This window comes from Megascapheus bottae, chromosome 25 (assembly GCF_031878675.1).
Source record: "Megascapheus bottae isolate mThoBot1 chromosome 25, mThoBot2.hap1, whole genome shotgun sequence".
Lineage (NCBI taxonomy): Eukaryota > Metazoa > Chordata > Mammalia > Rodentia > Geomyidae > Megascapheus > Megascapheus bottae.
The window spans coordinates 21,917,927-21,934,797 of NC_143533.1; the positions used below are offsets into that span (position 1 = coordinate 21,917,927).

At 42.1% G+C, this 16,871-nt stretch overlaps 2 protein-coding genes across 6 annotated transcripts; one reads left to right on the plus strand and one right to left on the minus strand.

Annotated features, from left to right (window-relative positions):
- Nucleotides 1-1,291: 1,291 nt before the first annotated feature.
- Haus2 (HAUS augmin like complex subunit 2) lies at nucleotides 1,292-10,882 on the minus strand. 3 transcript variants are annotated; one of them, XM_090318558.1, is made up of 6 exons: nucleotides 10,641-10,840; nucleotides 8,805-8,897; nucleotides 7,890-7,959; nucleotides 6,088-6,220; nucleotides 3,380-3,488; nucleotides 1,292-1,678 (listed from the first exon to the last, which is right to left on the minus strand). In XM_090318558.1, the coding sequence occupies exons 1-6, from the start codon at nucleotides 10,731-10,733 to the stop codon at nucleotides 1,499-1,501; spliced, it is 678 nt and encodes a 225-aa protein (XP_090174684.1). In that variant the 5' UTR covers nucleotides 10,734-10,840; the 3' UTR covers nucleotides 1,292-1,498. The 3 variants fall into 3 exon arrangements, with proteins under 3 accessions (XP_090174684.1, XP_090174682.1, XP_090174683.1); XM_090318556.1 differs by lacking the exon at nucleotides 10,641-10,840 and adding an exon at nucleotides 10,280-10,505; XM_090318557.1 differs by lacking the exons at nucleotides 1,292-1,678; nucleotides 3,380-3,488 and adding an exon at nucleotides 4,977-5,107 and having other exon boundaries at nucleotides 10,641-10,882.
- On the plus strand, nucleotides 10,729-16,068 carry Lrrc57 (leucine rich repeat containing 57). Of its 3 annotated transcripts, none has more exons than XM_090318549.1 (6): nucleotides 10,729-10,862; nucleotides 11,200-11,305; nucleotides 11,383-11,521; nucleotides 11,997-12,265; nucleotides 14,443-14,628; nucleotides 15,263-16,068. In XM_090318549.1, exons 1-6 carry the CDS (start codon nucleotides 10,810-10,812, stop codon nucleotides 15,302-15,304), a joined length of 795 nt encoding a protein of 264 aa, XP_090174675.1. In that variant the 5' UTR covers nucleotides 10,729-10,809; the 3' UTR covers nucleotides 15,305-16,068. The 3 variants fall into 3 exon arrangements, with proteins under 3 accessions (XP_090174675.1, XP_090174676.1, XP_090174677.1); XM_090318550.1 differs by having other exon boundaries at nucleotides 10,837-10,908; XM_090318551.1 differs by lacking the exon at nucleotides 10,729-10,862 and adding an exon at nucleotides 11,043-11,116.
- Nucleotides 16,069-16,871: the final 803 nt, after the last annotated feature.

Consider the following 16,871-nt stretch of genomic DNA (forward strand, 5'->3'; position numbering starts at 1 on the left):
CAAGCCCAGGACCGGCAAAAAAAAAAAAAAAAAAAAAAAAAAAAAAAAAAACAAAAACAAAAACACTGGTTAACCAAGTCCATGCCTCCATGGAAATTAGAATCTATGGAGAAGGGAAAGGAGACATTGCCAAATGATGCAAAGGGTAATGGGGAAAAAAAGAGAAAGGTTATTAAATAATATCCAAGTATGTAGGGAAACTTCAGAAAAGCCCTCACTGATAGGGTGACATGTGAATTGAAATTAAGAAAGTGAAGTCCTGAAGGTAATCAGTTAATTTAACTTGTATTTCTTAAGTAAGCTCCTATTAAAACAGACATTCCTCTAAGCCCATAGAAATGAGGCAAAACCTCATGAAGCTGGGTGAGCGAGACTAATGATGAAAGTAAGCAACTTCAAATGTCTACAGATTAGCTAAGGAGAAAAAAGTAGAAGAGGGAATACAAAACAAGCAGGAGAGGGTATGATCAGGAGAAGCCTCAATGAGAATTTGAATGAGGCAAGAAAAATACTCAGGATGCAAAGAGCTGCCATACAACTTGGAGTGGTAGTCAAGTGTAATTTCAGCACTTAGGCAAGAAAGAGGATCAGGACTTCACAGCCAAAAACTTTAGGGGAACAAAAAAGAAGCCATTAGGGGTAGAATATAGTGACAGAACAATCATGGCACTAGCAGAAGCATGGACTGGGTATAAATCAGTGGTGAGGCACTTGAGTAACAAGCATGAGGTCCGGGGCCTTTCTAGGGATGCACTGTCTGAAAAAGGCCCTGCATTCAATCGCCAGCACCACAAAAACAAAACAAGCAAACAACACATGAAAAATAGCAAAGGGAAAAGATATGGGGCAAAGTCTAGGGAAAATGAAGCAGCAGGATAGTTAGTAGAATCACACAAAGGTGCTTCAGTCTCCCAGGAACCGAAATGTGACAGGTATGAAGTATTTCCATCAAGGTAAACTTAGTTTGAGATGCACTTCCCAGGATTTTTATTAAAGACTAGTCATATTGATACCTTCTACCTAACATGTACCAAAATTCTAGATTTCCAGAAGGAAAGCAAATGTTTAGCACAGGCAAAATTGTACAAAAGGCTGCTACCTACATTCCCATATGTTCCAGACAAAGACTAACCCTGTAAACAGGCTCTTCAAAGGACAATAGTCCTGCCATATTTTTTTCTATACACTCTGTGACATTCCAACAGAAATAATCACCATAAACATTTTTAGATTTTGGAAGTTGCTTCAGAGTCAGAACCATGCACTTAGAAAAAAAAGACATTAAAAAATATCCTGAGAAATGGTTATTTTTTTTTATTTTCATTACTGAAGAACAGAATATAAACATATAGGAAAAAAAATAAATTCAATTTGGTTCTAATGAAACTAAATCTTGGGTGTTCCAACATTACCATCAGCAAAGTCTATAAATATCTATATCACAGTCAACTAGAAACAGACCTTTTATGACTATATACAATTCTGCAAAAATAAATAATCACTTGGCATTAGAAGTACAAGATATGATAAAGCCATGTTTATGAAGATGTCTTTCTTCGGCTAATACTTTAGGAATAGACAAGGAAACTTCTTTCTGCTTTTCTCGCCACTTGAGTATATTTTCTGCCAGTTCTTCTGCTTCAGTCACAAAAATATCCATTTTGGCTAAGGCCTGGCTCTGTAATATTAGAAAGAAAAAGAGAGAAATCTTATTTATCATTATTTTATTATTGTACCAGAAATGGTGAATTGAAACCTCTCCTACCACTATTTAAAGGTAATAAGAATATAGAGATCGAACCCTGTCAGTGTCTTTGGGGACAAATACCCTTTCTCTTCCAGGTACTAATGGCTTACACATATAATTTTAGAAACTCAGGAAGCTGAGATCTGAGGCTCCAGGTTCTAAGCCAGCCAACAGAAAAGGCCCTGAAACTCATCTCCAATAAACTACTCAGAAAAAGCAAGAAATGGTGCAGTGACTCAAGTGGTAGAACTCTAGCCTTGAGCAAAAGAATCTTAGGGACAGCACCCAGGCCCTGAGTTCAAGCTCATGACCAACCATTAAAGAAAAACTATTTCTTTGCTGGGGTTGGTGGCCCAGCCGAAAGACTCTAATGTCCAATAAATGACTAGAACATGCGGAGTGAGGCTATGGCTCAAGGGCAGGGAGGTAGTCTTGAGCTAAAGAGCTCAGGGACAGCGCCCCACACAGAGCCCCAGCCAGAATTCAAACCCTATGACTGCCCACCCCTCAAAAAAAAAAAGAAAAACTACTTATTCAGCCAGGCACAGTGGATCACGCCTGTAATCATAGCCACTCAGGAGGCTGAGATCTGAGGATTTCAGTTCAAAGCCAACCTGGGCACTTTTAAAGAACTTGAGACTTTTATCTCCAATTAATCACTAGAAAACTGAAGTGGGGCTGAGGCTCAGGGGTAAGGCAGTAGGCTGGAGCTGAGGAGCTCAGGGACAACACCCAGGCCCAGAGTTCAAGCCCCATGACCAACAACAACAAAAAAAAAAAAAAAAAAAAAAAGAAAGAAAAGAAGAAGAAGAAGAAAAACCACTTCTGATTTTAAAAATAATTAGCCATAGTATTAACCATAAGAAAGTTAAATGATGCTAGGTGCAGTGGCTCACACCTGTAATCCTAGCTTAGGGAGGCTGAGATTGCAGTTCAAAGCCAGCCTACGTAAAAAAGTCCATGAGACTTTTATCTCCAATTAACCAACAGAAAACCAGTAGTGCGTGGCTGAAAGTGGTAGAGTATTAGCTTTGAGCAAAAGAGCTCAAGGATCGCGCCCCAGTCCCTGAGTTCAAGCCCCATGGGTGGGACTGAGGGCGAGGAGGTTAAATAATATGGTGATACATGTTTGCAATGCCAACACTTCAGAGGTGAAAATAGGAGGATTAGGAACTTAATTCCATTTTGAGTTACACTTATGAGAACTTGTCTTAAAAAAAGTCAAGAATGGGCTGGCTCACGCCTGTAATCCTAGCTACTCAGGAGGCTGAGATCTGAGGATCCAGGTTCAAAGCCAGCCTGCACTAAAGGACCTGGAGACTCTTATCTGTAATTAACCTCTAGAAAATGGGAAGTGGGGCTTGGCTCATGGGTAGGGTGGTAGCCTTGAGCGAAGAGCTCAGGGACAGCGCCCAGGCCCTAAGTTCAAGCCCCATAACCCACAAAAAAAAAGAAAGAAAGAAAATATCAAGGGTTGGTGTTATAGCACAGTGGTAGACGTTTTTCCTAGCATGATGAAAGCTTTGGGTTTGAACACACACACACACACACACACACACAAGGTAAGCTAGGAGACTGTACATTTGAGAGTCCAGCTTCGAGAGAACTAAAGATACCTATATTAACACTCACCATTTTCTTCAGATTTGCATCTAAATGGGGAATATCTCTCATGATTTCAAGATGGGTTTCCAGCTTCTCAATAAAAGTCACAGCCAATTCCAGCAAGCATACCATATGTCTGATAAAAAAAGGTAAAATTTAGCTTTTCTTTTCCTTTAATTAGGATTCTTATTTATGTACTTATTTCTTTTTCCCTCTCCTTTCCAGGCCATCTTCAAACTATAATCCTTGAATCTACGCCTCCTGAGTAGTTAGGATTACAGGCATGAACCACTCGCACCCAGCTTAGGACTCAATATGAAATAAATGAATTGCAATTAATTTAATGAGCCAATAGGTTGATTGCATACATAGAAATAAACAGTGATAATCTGTAGGCTGGGACCTAGTGGTAGAATGCTTGCCTAGCATGCACAAAGCCCAGGGTTTGATTCCTTGGTACCGCATACACAGAAAAACCCAGAAATGGAGCTGTGGCTGAAGTGGTAGAGTGCTAGCCTTGAGCAAAACATGTCCAAGGACAGAGCCCAGACCCTGAGTTCAAGCCCCAGGACTGCCCCCCCCCCAAAAAAAGAAATCTTTAGTACTTCCAGGAGAAATAACATGTCATCCAAATACAAAAATGGAGGGGCTAGGAGTGTAGCCTAGTGGTAGAATGTTGGCCTAGCATGCATGAAGCCCTAGGTTCAATTTCCTGGTACCACATACACAGAAAAAGCCAGATATGGTGCTGTAGCTCAAGTGGTAGAGTGCTAGCCTTGAGTAAAACATGTCCATGGACAGAGCCCAGGCCCTGAGTTCAAGATTCAGGACTGGCAAAAGAAAAAAAAATGGAGAGAAATAACATTAATCAATTAATCATCACATCTAGAGCCCATCCTAATGTTCAATAACTCCTAATGCTAATAATATTCTCGCATAGACAAAAACATGAGAAGGGATATCAATGTGTGGGAAGTAATACTCCTTCTATCTGGCGAATATAACTGTAACCCCTCTATTAATTACAATTTTAAAAATCATAAAAAAAATACTATTCTTGTATAAGGACTTTCTCTAGAAAAACTCATTCCATTTCAGGACAGCGAGGTTCATGAGGATCATGATTCAGAGTCAGCCTGGACAGGAAAGTCTGTAAGACTCTTATCCTCAATTAACCACCAAAAGGCCAGAAGTAGAGCTGTGGCTCAAATGGTAGAACACCAGAATTGAGTGATAAAGCCAAGGGACAAGCATGTAGGCCCTGTATTCAAGTCCTAGTAGCAGTACAAAAACAAATATTAAAAAAAACTAGGACCGCTGGGCACTCACACTTGTAATCCCAGCTACTGAGGAAGCTGAGATCTGAGGACCATGGTTTGAAGCCAGCCTGAGCAGAAAGGTCCCTGTGAGACTCTTATCTCCAATTAACACTCAAAAATCGGAAGTGGAACTGTGGCTCAAATGGCTAAACTCCTGAGCAAAAGAGCTCAGAGACAGCACCCAGGCCTTGAGTTCAAGCCTCGAGACTGGCAAAAAAATTTTTATTAAATTAAAATTTAAAAAATAAATAACAAAAGTAAAACCATTCCTGACACTTTAAGATACTGTTGGCTCATACCTGTAAACCTAGCTACCAAGTTGATATCCACAGGATTGCAGGTCAAATCCAGTCTGGGCAGAAATGGCTCCAAGTGGAAGAGCCCAGCTGAGATAGCAAGCAAGCCGAGTCAGAGCCCAAGGCCCTGAGTTCGAGCCCTGATACCATAAAAACAAAAGAGATACTGGTTTACCCTAAAATCGCTAGTGAAGCAGTGGAGCAATCATTAGCCTAGAAGATTCCTTCATTATTTTGAATAATAATCCACACTTAAGAGTGCTCCTTGAAGAAATAGCAATACAAACCATTTCCATTTTTTGGACTAGGAAATTAAAGCAAAATTGTAAACTATGTGTCTAAGACTTTGAGGCAATACCATAAAGACTAGAACTATGTTTTTTTTTTTTCCCCCTGTCTTAATTGAAACTGTTTCTATTTGTCCATATTAAATACTTTCAACACTTTTTTTTTTTGGTCGGTCATGGGGCTTGAACACTGGGCCTGGGCACTGTCCCTGAGCTCTTCAGCTCAAGGTTAGCATTCTACCACTTGAGCCACAGCGCTATTTCTAACACAATTTTTTATTTTTATTTTTTTTGTGGGTCGCGGCACTTGAACTGAGCCTGGGTTCTGTCCCTGAGCTCCTCAGCTCAAGGCTACTTGTCCTACCCCTTGAGCCACAGCGCCACTTCTGATTTTCTGGTGGTTAATTAGAGATGAGAGTCTCACGGACTTTAGTGCCTGGGCTGGCTTTGAACTGCCATCCTCAGATCTCAGCCTCCTAAGCGGCTAGGATTACAGGTGTGAGCCACCGCACCTGGCTTCCAACACAATTTTTATACGTAGGCAACATTAGTTCAACAATAAATTTATAGAAAACAATCTACGTATACCTACCTTTCTACATGCTATGAATCTACTTTTTCTCACTAAAACTGTAATTCATAATTCCTCTATAGCTATAATGATTTTAAAGCAAAGGATTTTCTTTCCCCTTTAATGTACCGACAGTAACACCACAAATATAACCATAATAAATACACTGTTTGTGAGTCACACTACAAAATAACTGCTAGTATAAATTGAAACTACTGTCACAAAACGCATATGGCTATTCATTTCTACTTCTTGGTCTAACCTGTGATACACAGCTTCCAGAGGTAAGTTTTCCTGGCACATGGGCTTCAGCAGTCTTTGCCTGAGAGATCTCTTCTCTTTTAGCACAGCTTCTAGATGGTTATTCATGCTTTGCAGAGTGTGGCACTTTTGAGCTACAGTCAACAACAGAAATTAAAGTCACTAATTTCCAATCTCAATATCAAAAATTAACCTCAAGCCAAGTATAGTGGCACAAGTTATCATTACAACACTTGGAATCTGAGGCAGAACATCACTTGAGGTTAGGAGTTTGAAACTAGCCTGGGAAACAGAACAAAGACTCCACCTTTAAAACAAGTAAATAAGGGGCTGGGAGTTTAGCCTAGTGGTGGAGTGCTTGCCTAGCATGCCCGAAGACCTGGGTATGATTCCTTGACACTACATACATAGAAAAAAGCCAGAAATGATGCCGTGGCTCAAGTGGTAGAGCTCCAGCCTTGAGAAAGCTCAAGGACAGTGCCCAGGCCCTTAGTTCAAGGCCCAAGACTGGCAAAAAAAAAAAAAAAACAAGTAAATAAAACAAAACTCCACCATTTCCTCATAAGTAGCTCCCCTTTGCTAGATACAATAACAATACTAATTCATTTTCAACTACTTTTTCTTTCCTATTGACAATCAAATCTAGTGCTAAATTCCTCCTACTTCTACATCTCATTCAGTGCTTATATAGCCAGTGTCATATTCTTCACGTAAGTCTCTTTTCCTGTCTGGCAGCTAACTATTCTATCTTATTACTTACTTTTTCTATCCTATTACAAACATTATTTACTAGGAAAATTTAAAAATACATCTTGCCAGATGCTGGTGGCTCAAGAGACTGGGATCTGAAGATTGCAGTCTAAAGCTAGCCTAGGCAAGAAAGTACCCTCAAGACTGAGGAATGCAGAAGACAAGGAGTGAACTGTAATGGGGCTGTGGGAATTAGGATTCAGGAAACACCATGGAGGAAGTTAAAATGGTCACCCAACAGCCCAGGTGTCAGGAGAAAGTGCATTCACCATTTTCTCGACTTTGAGAAGCTGTTGTGGTCTGAATTCAGCTTGAGTGTGCCAGGGGCTTAGTCTTCAATGTGGAGGCTTTGGGAAAGTAGTGTGAAGTCATTAGGAGTTGCATGGTAATAAGCAATTAACAGAGTTCTCTTGGGATTCTGGTTAGTTCTCTTAGAAGGATTATCTTAAAAGAATGACTCTGACCCCTCAATCACTGTCCTGGGACTTGAACTCTGGGCCTGGCACTGTCCCGGAACTCTTCAGCTCAAGGCTATTATCCTACCCCTGGAGCCACAGTCTCACTTCTGGTTTTCTAGGAGTTAATTGAAGATAAAAAAGATAGAAGTGTAAAGGTCTTTAGTGCCCAGGCTGGCTTTGAACCCCTGATCCTCAGATCTCAGCCTCCTAAATAGCTAGAATTATAGACATGAGCCACCATGCCTGGCTAGCATATTCTCTTATCATAGGATCTTTACTTCTTGCCAAATGTCCTAGAGTTAGTGATGGCATGAACCATGAAGTCCTTATCATAGACAAGTCAGTACCATGCCAGGAATCTATACAACTGTGAATTAAACAAACTTTTCTACTCCAGTTTCATTTCCTTCATTATAGCAACAGAAAACAGACTATAGGAGCTAATTTAGATCACTGTCTGTGCTACTTGCACTAGTCAATTCAAAGAGAAGACTTTGGTTAGTTATGGCATATCAACATACTGCTGTCTGTAGATCATTTATAATAATCCAAAAAGTTGAATTTCCAAGCTTACCAACTTAAACAAATCACTTACTCAAATAGAAAGGATGAACAATGTCTGCTGAAGCTTTTTCTAGTTCCAGAAGCTCGATTTCCAGACTTTTCTACCATAGAAAGAAAACTAACATTTAGCTCACCTGGGAAGTATCCAGCAATTAGACTTAAACACTTAACATGGACAGTCTTTTTTTTTTTTTTTTTTTTGCCAGTCCTGGGCTTGAGCTCAGGGCCTGAGCACTGTCCTTGGATTTTCTCAAGGCTAGAGCTCTACCACTTGAGCCTCAGCACCACTTCTGGCTTTTCTCTATGTATGTGTCTTCATGCATGCTAGGCAAGCACTTTAACCACTAGGCCAAACTCCCGGCCCCATGAACATGGTATATAATTCCTGAACTGGGATGTGGGAAGATAATTTGTGCAATGGCCTGGGTGATTTATTGAAGCTTTTCATTCTGTTATTCCTGTTTTGTTCTCCTGTAGTTACCCTTGCAACAATGCAGTACTATTTAAAACTACTACAATAAATTTCTATCCAGATACATGCTAGATGCTATTCTAACAGCAACAGAATTATGTTTTTTTGTTTTTGTTTTGTTTTTGCCAGTCCTGGGCCTACAGCTCAGGGCCTGAGCACTGTCCTTGGACTTTCTCAAGGCTAGAACTCTACCACTTGAGCCACAGCACCACTTCTGGCTTTTTTCTATGCATATGGTACTGAAGAATAGAACCCAGGTCTTCATGCATGCTGGGCAAGCACTCTACTAGTAGGCCAAACTCCTGGCCCCCAGAATTATGTTTAAATCAATGTTTTAGTTTTATTTTGGTGCTGGGAATTAAAGTCAGGTCCTTGCACATAATAAGTACTTGCACTTCTGTTGAACTACATTGCAGCCTAAGTTCTTGGGATTTTTTTTGCCCCCTCTGTAGAAGTAAAAAGAAAAGAATTTACCTGGTAGATTTCAGCTTGAATATTATTGATCTGCTGTAGTCTGGAGAAGTTCTCAAAGCAAGGAGCTGTTTTCATGGACATATTTAACATCTCCTATTGGTAAACAGAGAAAATAGCAGTATATCACAAAAAGTTCCCATGAACACTAGGATAGCATGGCAAAGGTTGTATATCATGTTTTTAGAACCTTCACTGTTACAAATATCTTGCTCAAGTATTTTTAAAAGTACAAAGTAAACAAGAAAGCTAGATGCCAGTGGCTCATACATATAATCTTAGTTACTCAAGAGGCTGGAGGCTGAGATCTGAGGCTTGTGGTTAGAAGCCAGCCTGGGCAGGAAAGATCTCGTGACTTTTACCTCCAATAAATCAATCAGGAAAAAAAAAAAAAAAGGCTGGAAAGTAGTCCTGTGGCTCAAGTGGTAGGGTGTTGGCATTGAACACAAAGAGGCTACAGGGCAGCACCCAGGCCCCGAGTTCAAACCCCAGGACTGGCCAAAAAAAGAAAAAAAAAGAAAAAAGAAATAAACAAGAATTAAGAATTATTTTGTACTATTTCCTAAGGTACAATGCACAAAAGGTTTGAATTACTGCTAGCTTATCTGTGGACTTTTTTTTTTTGTCCTTGGGCTTGAAACTCTGGGCCTGGGCACTGTCCCTGAGCTCTTCAGCTAAAGGCTAGTGCTCTACCAGTTTGAACCACAGCACCACCCCTCCCTCAAAAATGCCTTAGGGACTGGGCACTGTGTGGCTCACGCCGTAATTCTAGCTACTCAGGAGACTGAGATCTGAGGATCACTATTCAAAGCCAGCCTGGGCACTAAAAGTCCTCGAGACTTATCTCCAACTAACCACCAGAACACTAAAAGTGGTGCTATGGCTCAAATGGCAAAGCAATAGCCTTGAGCTGAAGAGCTCAGGGACAGCGCCCAGGCCCAGATTTCAAGCCCCATGACCTGCCAAAAAGAAAAAAGAATGCCTTAGGGTATTAAAATTCTAATGACTTTTGTACAAATACTATATTACACGTTTCTATAAACCATTCACCATGTCTGCATTGCTAATTTCTGCAGGTGAGTTTTACCTTTTAAACTTTTCTCAATTTACTCTTTATATCAAAATTTCTTTCCCTCAACCTCAAGGTCCTTCCACTGTCGTTATGTTCTGTGTGTTCTCACCCACCCTAAAACTCTGGGGCTAATCTCTCTCCTCTCCTCACAATTAATCTGTCTCTATTCACATTCCAGTCTTCTACATCTTTTCCCGCTACTATCTTTTCTTCATTTCCTTTTTTAGCTTTAAAAGTTGCTTTACGCGAGAGTGAGGGAGGGGACTGACATTGTCCCGAAAGGAAATGTACTCTTTTTACCTGACTTAGGCAACTGTCATCCCTCCATACATCATTATAATCATAACTTAAAAAAAAAAAGCTCTGAGCAGGGTTTGGGGATTTAGCAGTGTGGAAGAGCACTTGCCTGGCAAGAATAAGGACCTGAGTTCGATCCTCATCTCTGCAATAACAAACAAACGTCCTAAGTCAAACGTGGAGCTGTGTCCCGCAATGGCAGCGAGCGCTGGCGTGGAGGTTAAAAAGCTCAGGCCTTGAGTTCAAGCCCCAGGACCCGCAAAACAACAACAAAAATACAATCTAGCCCAAACACCATCCCCTCAGATCCCCCCCTTTCAAAGAACCGTTGCCTGGGAGGAGCTCCAAGCCCTCTACCCCAGCCCAGCGGGGCCCCCGTCCCGCCTCGGGCCCCACCGCCACCGCCACCGCCACCGCCACCACCTCACAGCCCAATTCTGTCGCCAGCTGGCACCCCGTTGATGACGCACCTCCGTGACCACCCCCGAAGCCACCAGCTGGTTCAACAGCAGGCCAGCGGCGTTTGGCGCGGTGGCCGGATCCCACGGGTTGGGAGCAGCCATGACTGGAACGAACCTCCCCGGACGGCGCCGGGAGTGAAGAGCAGGCGGGGCCGGGGAGAACGCCCGGCGCCTCCCGATGACGTCACAGGGCGTGTCCGCCCTGGCGGAAGCCCGGGCAGCGCATCCCAGGCGAGCGCGGGTCCCCGGGTCCTCTCAGCGGTGCGGTAGGAAGGAGGCGAGTCCCCGACCCCCGCCCGGGCTGCTTCTGGATCCTCCACAGGCTCCTGGGCTCACTGCATTGGCTGCACAAAACAAACACAAACAAACAACAACAAAGCATCAGGACTTGGGAGTCCTGACGTCCGTTCTGCCCTTTCTTGACTTGTCACTCCGGGGCTGCCCACCCCACCTCACCCCCCCTGGGATCCTGGGATCGGAAGGAGGTGACAACTCACCCGGCGCCCGGGGTGGCCTTGGATCGGTGTGCCTGGACCCGGACGGTGACTGTCACACTTCCTTCCCGCAGGGACCTGAGCCGCGGCGCTAGAATGGGAAACAGTGCCCTCCGCGCTCACGTAGAAACGGCGCAGAAAACGGGTGTGTTTCAGCTGAAGGACCGTGGGCTGACCGAGGTGAGTCTGGGGGGGACGGGAGGGGACGGGGGTCGTCGCTGAGGGCCTCTGCACGCCGGTCAACTCCCTCTCTCCAGTTCCCCTCTGAGTTGCAGAAGCTGAGCAGCAACCTTAGGACCATCGACTTGTCCAACAACAAGATCGACTGCCTCCCGCCAGCGCTGATAGGGAAGTTCACTCTGCTCAAGAGCCTCTCCCTGAACAACAACAGACTGGGTATGGCTTCTTTTTTCTTTTTTTTTTTCCGCGTTGGCTACCCGTGATCCACAGTTATGAAGGGTGTTTTACTCTCATCAGCTCCTTTTCGTTGTTATAAAACGGTTCAGAGGAGTCGACATGCAGAATATGAGAGTCCTTGGAGCTCCCTGCCCATTGTGAGCCTCCTTGTAGACAGACTGTGTGCTTTAAGGGTTACTGGTGGGTTAATTTGGACTTGAAAGTCTTTGGAAAATGAGGTAAACGAAAGTTTTGTCATTTGGGAGACTGAATAAGAGCCACCCAAAATTGCCACATTGTGCTTTTTATACAAAAAGAGGCCGCTAGATATTTTCTTGGTACTCTCACCTTCAGAACTATGTTGGTAAATGCAAAACCTAAAACCGGCAGGTTTCCAGAGAGGTTATAAACTTCATTAAAGATGTTTTTACAGCTCTGTCTGCTTGATATATACATATATTTTTTTCTTTCCCAGCTGTTCTGCCTGATGAGTTATGCAATCTGAAGAAACTAGAGACACTGAATCTGAACAACAATCACTTGAGAGAGCTGCCATCTACCTTTGGACAGCTCTCTGCCCTCAAGACCCTGAGTATCTCTGGGAACCAACTGGGAGCACTACCACCCCAACTTTGTAGCCTGAGGCACCTGGATGTAGTGGATCTCTCTAAAAACCAAATTCGGAGTATACCTGACACAGTGGGAGAGCTACAGGCTATTGAACTCAACCTCAACCAGAACCAGGTCTCAAGTTTAAGGCTAAAAACTAAGCATGTGTTTCAACTTGTAATTAGTTTGTAACATGTTCTCTAAACTGTAGTCATGGAGTGTCAGTGAACATAAGAAATGTATATTCTATAATTTCAATGTCAAAAATGCCATGGAATATGGGTGTGTTTGTAGTGTAGGTGTTTGGAAGAGAATGTAATGAGGAACAAGGTGAGATAATCTGAAAATTTACTGAAAGCCCCACAAATCTTAAAGTTTAGATCATGTTAACATGCCCTGAGCTAGATAGAGTTTTGCCAGTGATATACAGTGATAAAGTGTAGGAATAAGACTTACTAATACGGAGATTCGGGGAGGCAGGTATCAGAGATTGTCTTGATCTTTGTTAAAACTTACATCTTGCTTTTACTTAAAAAAAATCTGTAAGAGCCGAGTTTGGCCTCGGGCTGAGTGTTTGGCCACATACATAGAAAAAAGGCAGAAGTGGTGCTATGGCTCAAGTTCTAGCCTTGAGAAATCCCAAGGACAGTGGTCAGGCCCCAGATTGAGAGAAAAAAAAAAAAGCCCTTAAGTGACAGGCTTTCTGGTATCAGTCCATTTTACTGTTAGACTGCTTTATGTTTTCTTTCCCATTATTTGGGAAGCTTATTACATCCAGGGAATTTGTTTTGCATCATCACTGGACCTCATTTTTTTTGCCGGTCCTGGGGCTTGAACTTAGGCTTGGGCGCTGTTCTTGAACGTTTGGCTAGCGCATTACCACTTGTGCCACAGCACCATTTCTGGTATGTATGTGGTACCAAGAAATTGAACCCAGGGCTTTGTGTGTGCTAGGCAAGCACTAGGCCATACTCCCAGGACCTTAATGTTTCTTATATAGTAAGCCTGGGAAGAAATCTAAGCATATGCATTTGTAAAGTTCGTTTCAAGGTATGGCTCAGGTAGTAGAACACTAGGCCAGTGAACAAAAGCAAACATCTGGTAACGATGTTTGCATGCGTGAACAGAAGCTCATCAGAGACTAGAAGACTTGGGACACTTAACCAGCAAAGAAGGAGAATGAGTCAGACAGTTACTAAGTATTAACCTAAGCCAACAGTGCTATTAGGAATAGACATGCTGAGTTGATTGTAGTGAGTTTATCTAGGAGGAAATATTTTATTGAAAGCTGGAGATGGTACAGATTTTGAGGTTGTGATGACTTATGAATAAAAATGAATAAGGTTGCTATGAAAAAAGATTAAGGGAAGCTATAACTCAGGAAAGATAGCACTAGAATTCAAGTACTTAGACACAGACAGGGTTTCAAGAAAGGGACAGTAATATGAAATGCAATAGGGAATGAGAAAACTGGCAGTGAAAAGGTTGGTATTCCTATACACTGCAAAAGGCTGGCAGTCAATCAAAATGTTTATGGTGATGGCTCTGGGTGGTGGCTTCCCACTATTTTCCTTTGAACTATATTACTGTTGGCCAGGTATGGTGGTTCACGAGTTACTCAGGAGGCTGAGATCTGAGAATCGTGGTTTAAAGTCAGCCCAGGCTCTAAAGTTCATGAAACTCTTAACTCCAATTAAGCACCAGAAAACCTGAAGTGGTGCTGTGGTTCAAGGGGCAGGGTAGTAGCCTTCAGCTGAAGAGTTCAGGACAGCACCCAGGCTCAGAGTTCAAGTCCCACAACCAACCTCCCCCCAAAAAATCAAAGTTCCTTTAATGAACATACAGTACTTTTATTGTCAGAATGTTTCCAAAAAGCCAGTGCTGACCTTCAAAAATAAAAAAGCATCTTATTTTTAAAGTGGAGTTGGAGTAACAGAAGGTATATAACAGAGGCTTCTGTAGAGAGTAGGCAGTGAGAAAGTGGGGGTGGGAAGAGAACTAGGGCAAAGAAGTCAAGATTCTTTTTGTTGTTTTAATGTAGTAAAAATGCATTTATAAGACTTATGCCTTGGGCCAGGAGTTTGGTCTGGTTGTAGAGTCCTTGCCTAGCATGCACGAAGACCCAGGTTCGATACCTCGGTACCACACACATAGAAAAAAAGCTGGAACTGGTGCTGAGGTTCAACTGGTAGACCTGTAGCCTTGAGAAAATCCAAGGACAGTGCTCAGACCCTGAGCTAAAGCCCAGAACTGGCAAAAACAAAAACAAAAAAACCTGATCACTTTTCTTATTGTTTGTCATTGTTCCACAGATCTCGCAGATCTCAATAAAGATATCTTGCTGCCCTCGCCTTAAAGTTCTTCGTCTGGAAGAGAATTGTCTTGAGCTCAGCATGCTTCCACAGAGCATCCTCAGCGATTCCCAGATCTGTCTGCTTGCTGTAGAAGGGAATCTTTTCGAAATAAAGAAGCTTCGAGAACTGGAAGGGTATGATAAGGTGTGTACTGGTATCCTGCTATTCTCTCTGCATTTCTAGATACTACTTGAGAAGACAATGCCAAAGTAACCCACATGTAGACATTTGCAATTGAAAAGGGCTCCAAAAATTGGCCACTCAAGGCTGGTGCCTCCCTTGAGCCACAGCTTCACTTCTGGCATTTTGGTTATTAACTGTGCCTCATAGACTTCCTTGCCCAGGTTAGCTTCAAACCATGATCCTCCAATTTCAGTGTCCCTAGTGGCTGGGATTATAGGCATATGCCACGGATGCCTGGCTGTAAAACATCTTTTGATATATTTCTTATTAAAATTTTTTAAATGGCTGAGAATGTGGTTTAGTTGTAGAGTTCTTGCCTAGCACACATGAAGCATTGGGGTCGGTTCCTCAGTCCTAAGCCTTGAGCAAAAGAAGCTTAGGGCCAGTGCTCAGGAGTTCAAGTCCCAGGACTGGTAAAAATAATAATTTAATTTTAAACAATGACATGCTTTAAATTTGCTCTAAAATTAGGTAAGCTTTCCTACAAAATGAACCAAATCTGATCTTAAAACAAAAACAAAAACAAAATCTAAACAAATCACCCGACTTTTGCTTTTGTCAAAACCCCCCACGTTTTTTTCTTTCTGGTTTTTAGTACATGGAGAGGTTCACAGCCACCAAGAAGAAGTTTGCATGATGTTCTCCAGGACCATGGAGATCTTACAAGATGTTGACCTGGAACTTCTGTTGGATTCTAATTGAGCCAAAGGCTCAGGACAATGCAGAAAGGAGCTAACACTCCAAGAGATTACACTTCACTCAACGACCTTTCTTCTTTTTCAGGGCTATCTCAAGTAAGGAGACAGAGTCTTCCATTTTTTGATTCATGAATAGGGCAATGGACAATGATGATCTTCAAAACCCATCATTAGTTTGGCTTTAAGAAACCTGTTGCTAGTTGCTATTTATACAGTGAGGGGGTGCTGCCTGGTAACAGAAGAGCTCCACACCACAGCTTGGGATTATGTTTAGTTTCAATGTGTGAGCTTCCATAAAGTCAGTGCCATTCCATCTCTGTGTTACCACCTCCTAATTTTATGAGACACACATAACTTGTGAAAAATTGTTAAGGTTAATCTAAGAGCTTGATTTTATCCTTGTCCATCCGTTCAGTTGGCAGTTTATACTTAGAATTTAGAGTTTATGTAAATACGTGGTGTTTTTTGTTTTTTTTTTGTTTCCTGTAGTGGGCCTTAAAAGGCCTCACACTTACCAGGCAAGCCCTATGACTGTCTTGATCAAAGTGTGCTTTGTTAGAGAAGCACCAGTACAACACAAAAAATATTACCCAAGGCTGCAGTAGCAAATCTGCACTACTGCAGGTGCCTTACTGGTAGAGGGCTCAGAAGAGCTGAAACTGTAATATGCAACCCTTGTAAGATTTTAAAGGGATTTTAATAATCAAGTGTTCCTGAAGTTTTGTTAAAAATTATGTCTAATTTCTGGTAATCTCTTCTCCCTTTTTGTATTTATAACTCTACTAATCAAATTAGCTTTAAGAAATCATTGCTGCAATATTTTAAAACAACCTGTTTATTAAGTTTATTCTCTAAATGAGGAACACACTAAATACATAATTTCTAATGAACTTTGACGGGAAGCAAGATTAATAATCCATTAAAGAAAGCACACAACTTTAACTTGTAAATTGATCTTTGTTCTTTGAAAGTAAACTGATTAGGAAGGAAAAACCTCATGTTCTTGTTTAGGATGGCTGAATAATGAAATGCATTCCTGTAACTGGTAATAACCCTTCTGAAGTTAGGTTAGGAAGGTGCACTGTTGACACTGATGAAAATACACTGTATGCATGTACAGTGTTGTCAAAATGAAACTCCCTTGTACAACTAATTTAACACATAAAAAGGTAAAGGAGCTACCATTCTGATCAATTTTTTTTTTGGGGGGGGGTCATGGGGCTTGAACTCAGCCTGGGTGCTGTCCTTGAGCTCTTCAGTCCAAGGCTACCACCCTACCCCTGGGCCTGGGGGTTGTCCCAGGAGTTGAGCTCTTCAGCTCAAGGCTACCGCTCTATGCTTGAGCCAAGCCTCACTTCCCATTTTCTTTTTCTTTTTTTTTTTTTGCCAGTCCTGAGCACTATCCTTGGGTTTTTTTCTCAAGGTTAATGCTCTTACCATTAGGCCAAACTCCCGGCCCCTCACTTCCCATTTTCTAGAGGTTAATCTCAGATAACTCTCATCTTT

Bases quoted from the DNA above. Each gene is read 5' to 3' on its own strand.
- Haus2 (XM_090318558.1), bottom strand. From the start codon at position 10,733: ATGGCTGCTCCCAACCCGTGGGATCCGGCCACCGCGCCAAACGCCGCT. The intron at 3,489-6,087 runs GTTAGACCAAGA...TTTTTTTATCAG, and splicing joins CTGGAAGCTGTGTATCACAG to ACATATGGTATGCTTGCTGG. The intron at 1,679-3,379 runs GTGAGTGTTAAT...CTAATATTACAG, and splicing joins ATGCAAATCTGAAGAAAATG to AGCCAGGCCTTAGCCAAAAT.
- Lrrc57 (XM_090318549.1), top strand. From the start codon at position 10,810: ATGACGTCACAGGGCGTGTCCGCCCTGGCGGAAGCCCGGGCAGCGCAT. The intron at 11,306-11,382 runs GTGAGTCTGGGG...CCCTCTCTCCAG, and splicing joins AGGACCGTGGGCTGACCGAG to TTCCCCTCTGAGTTGCAGAA. The intron at 11,522-11,996 runs GTATGGCTTCTT...TTTCTTTCCCAG, and splicing joins CCTGAACAACAACAGACTGG to CTGTTCTGCCTGATGAGTTA.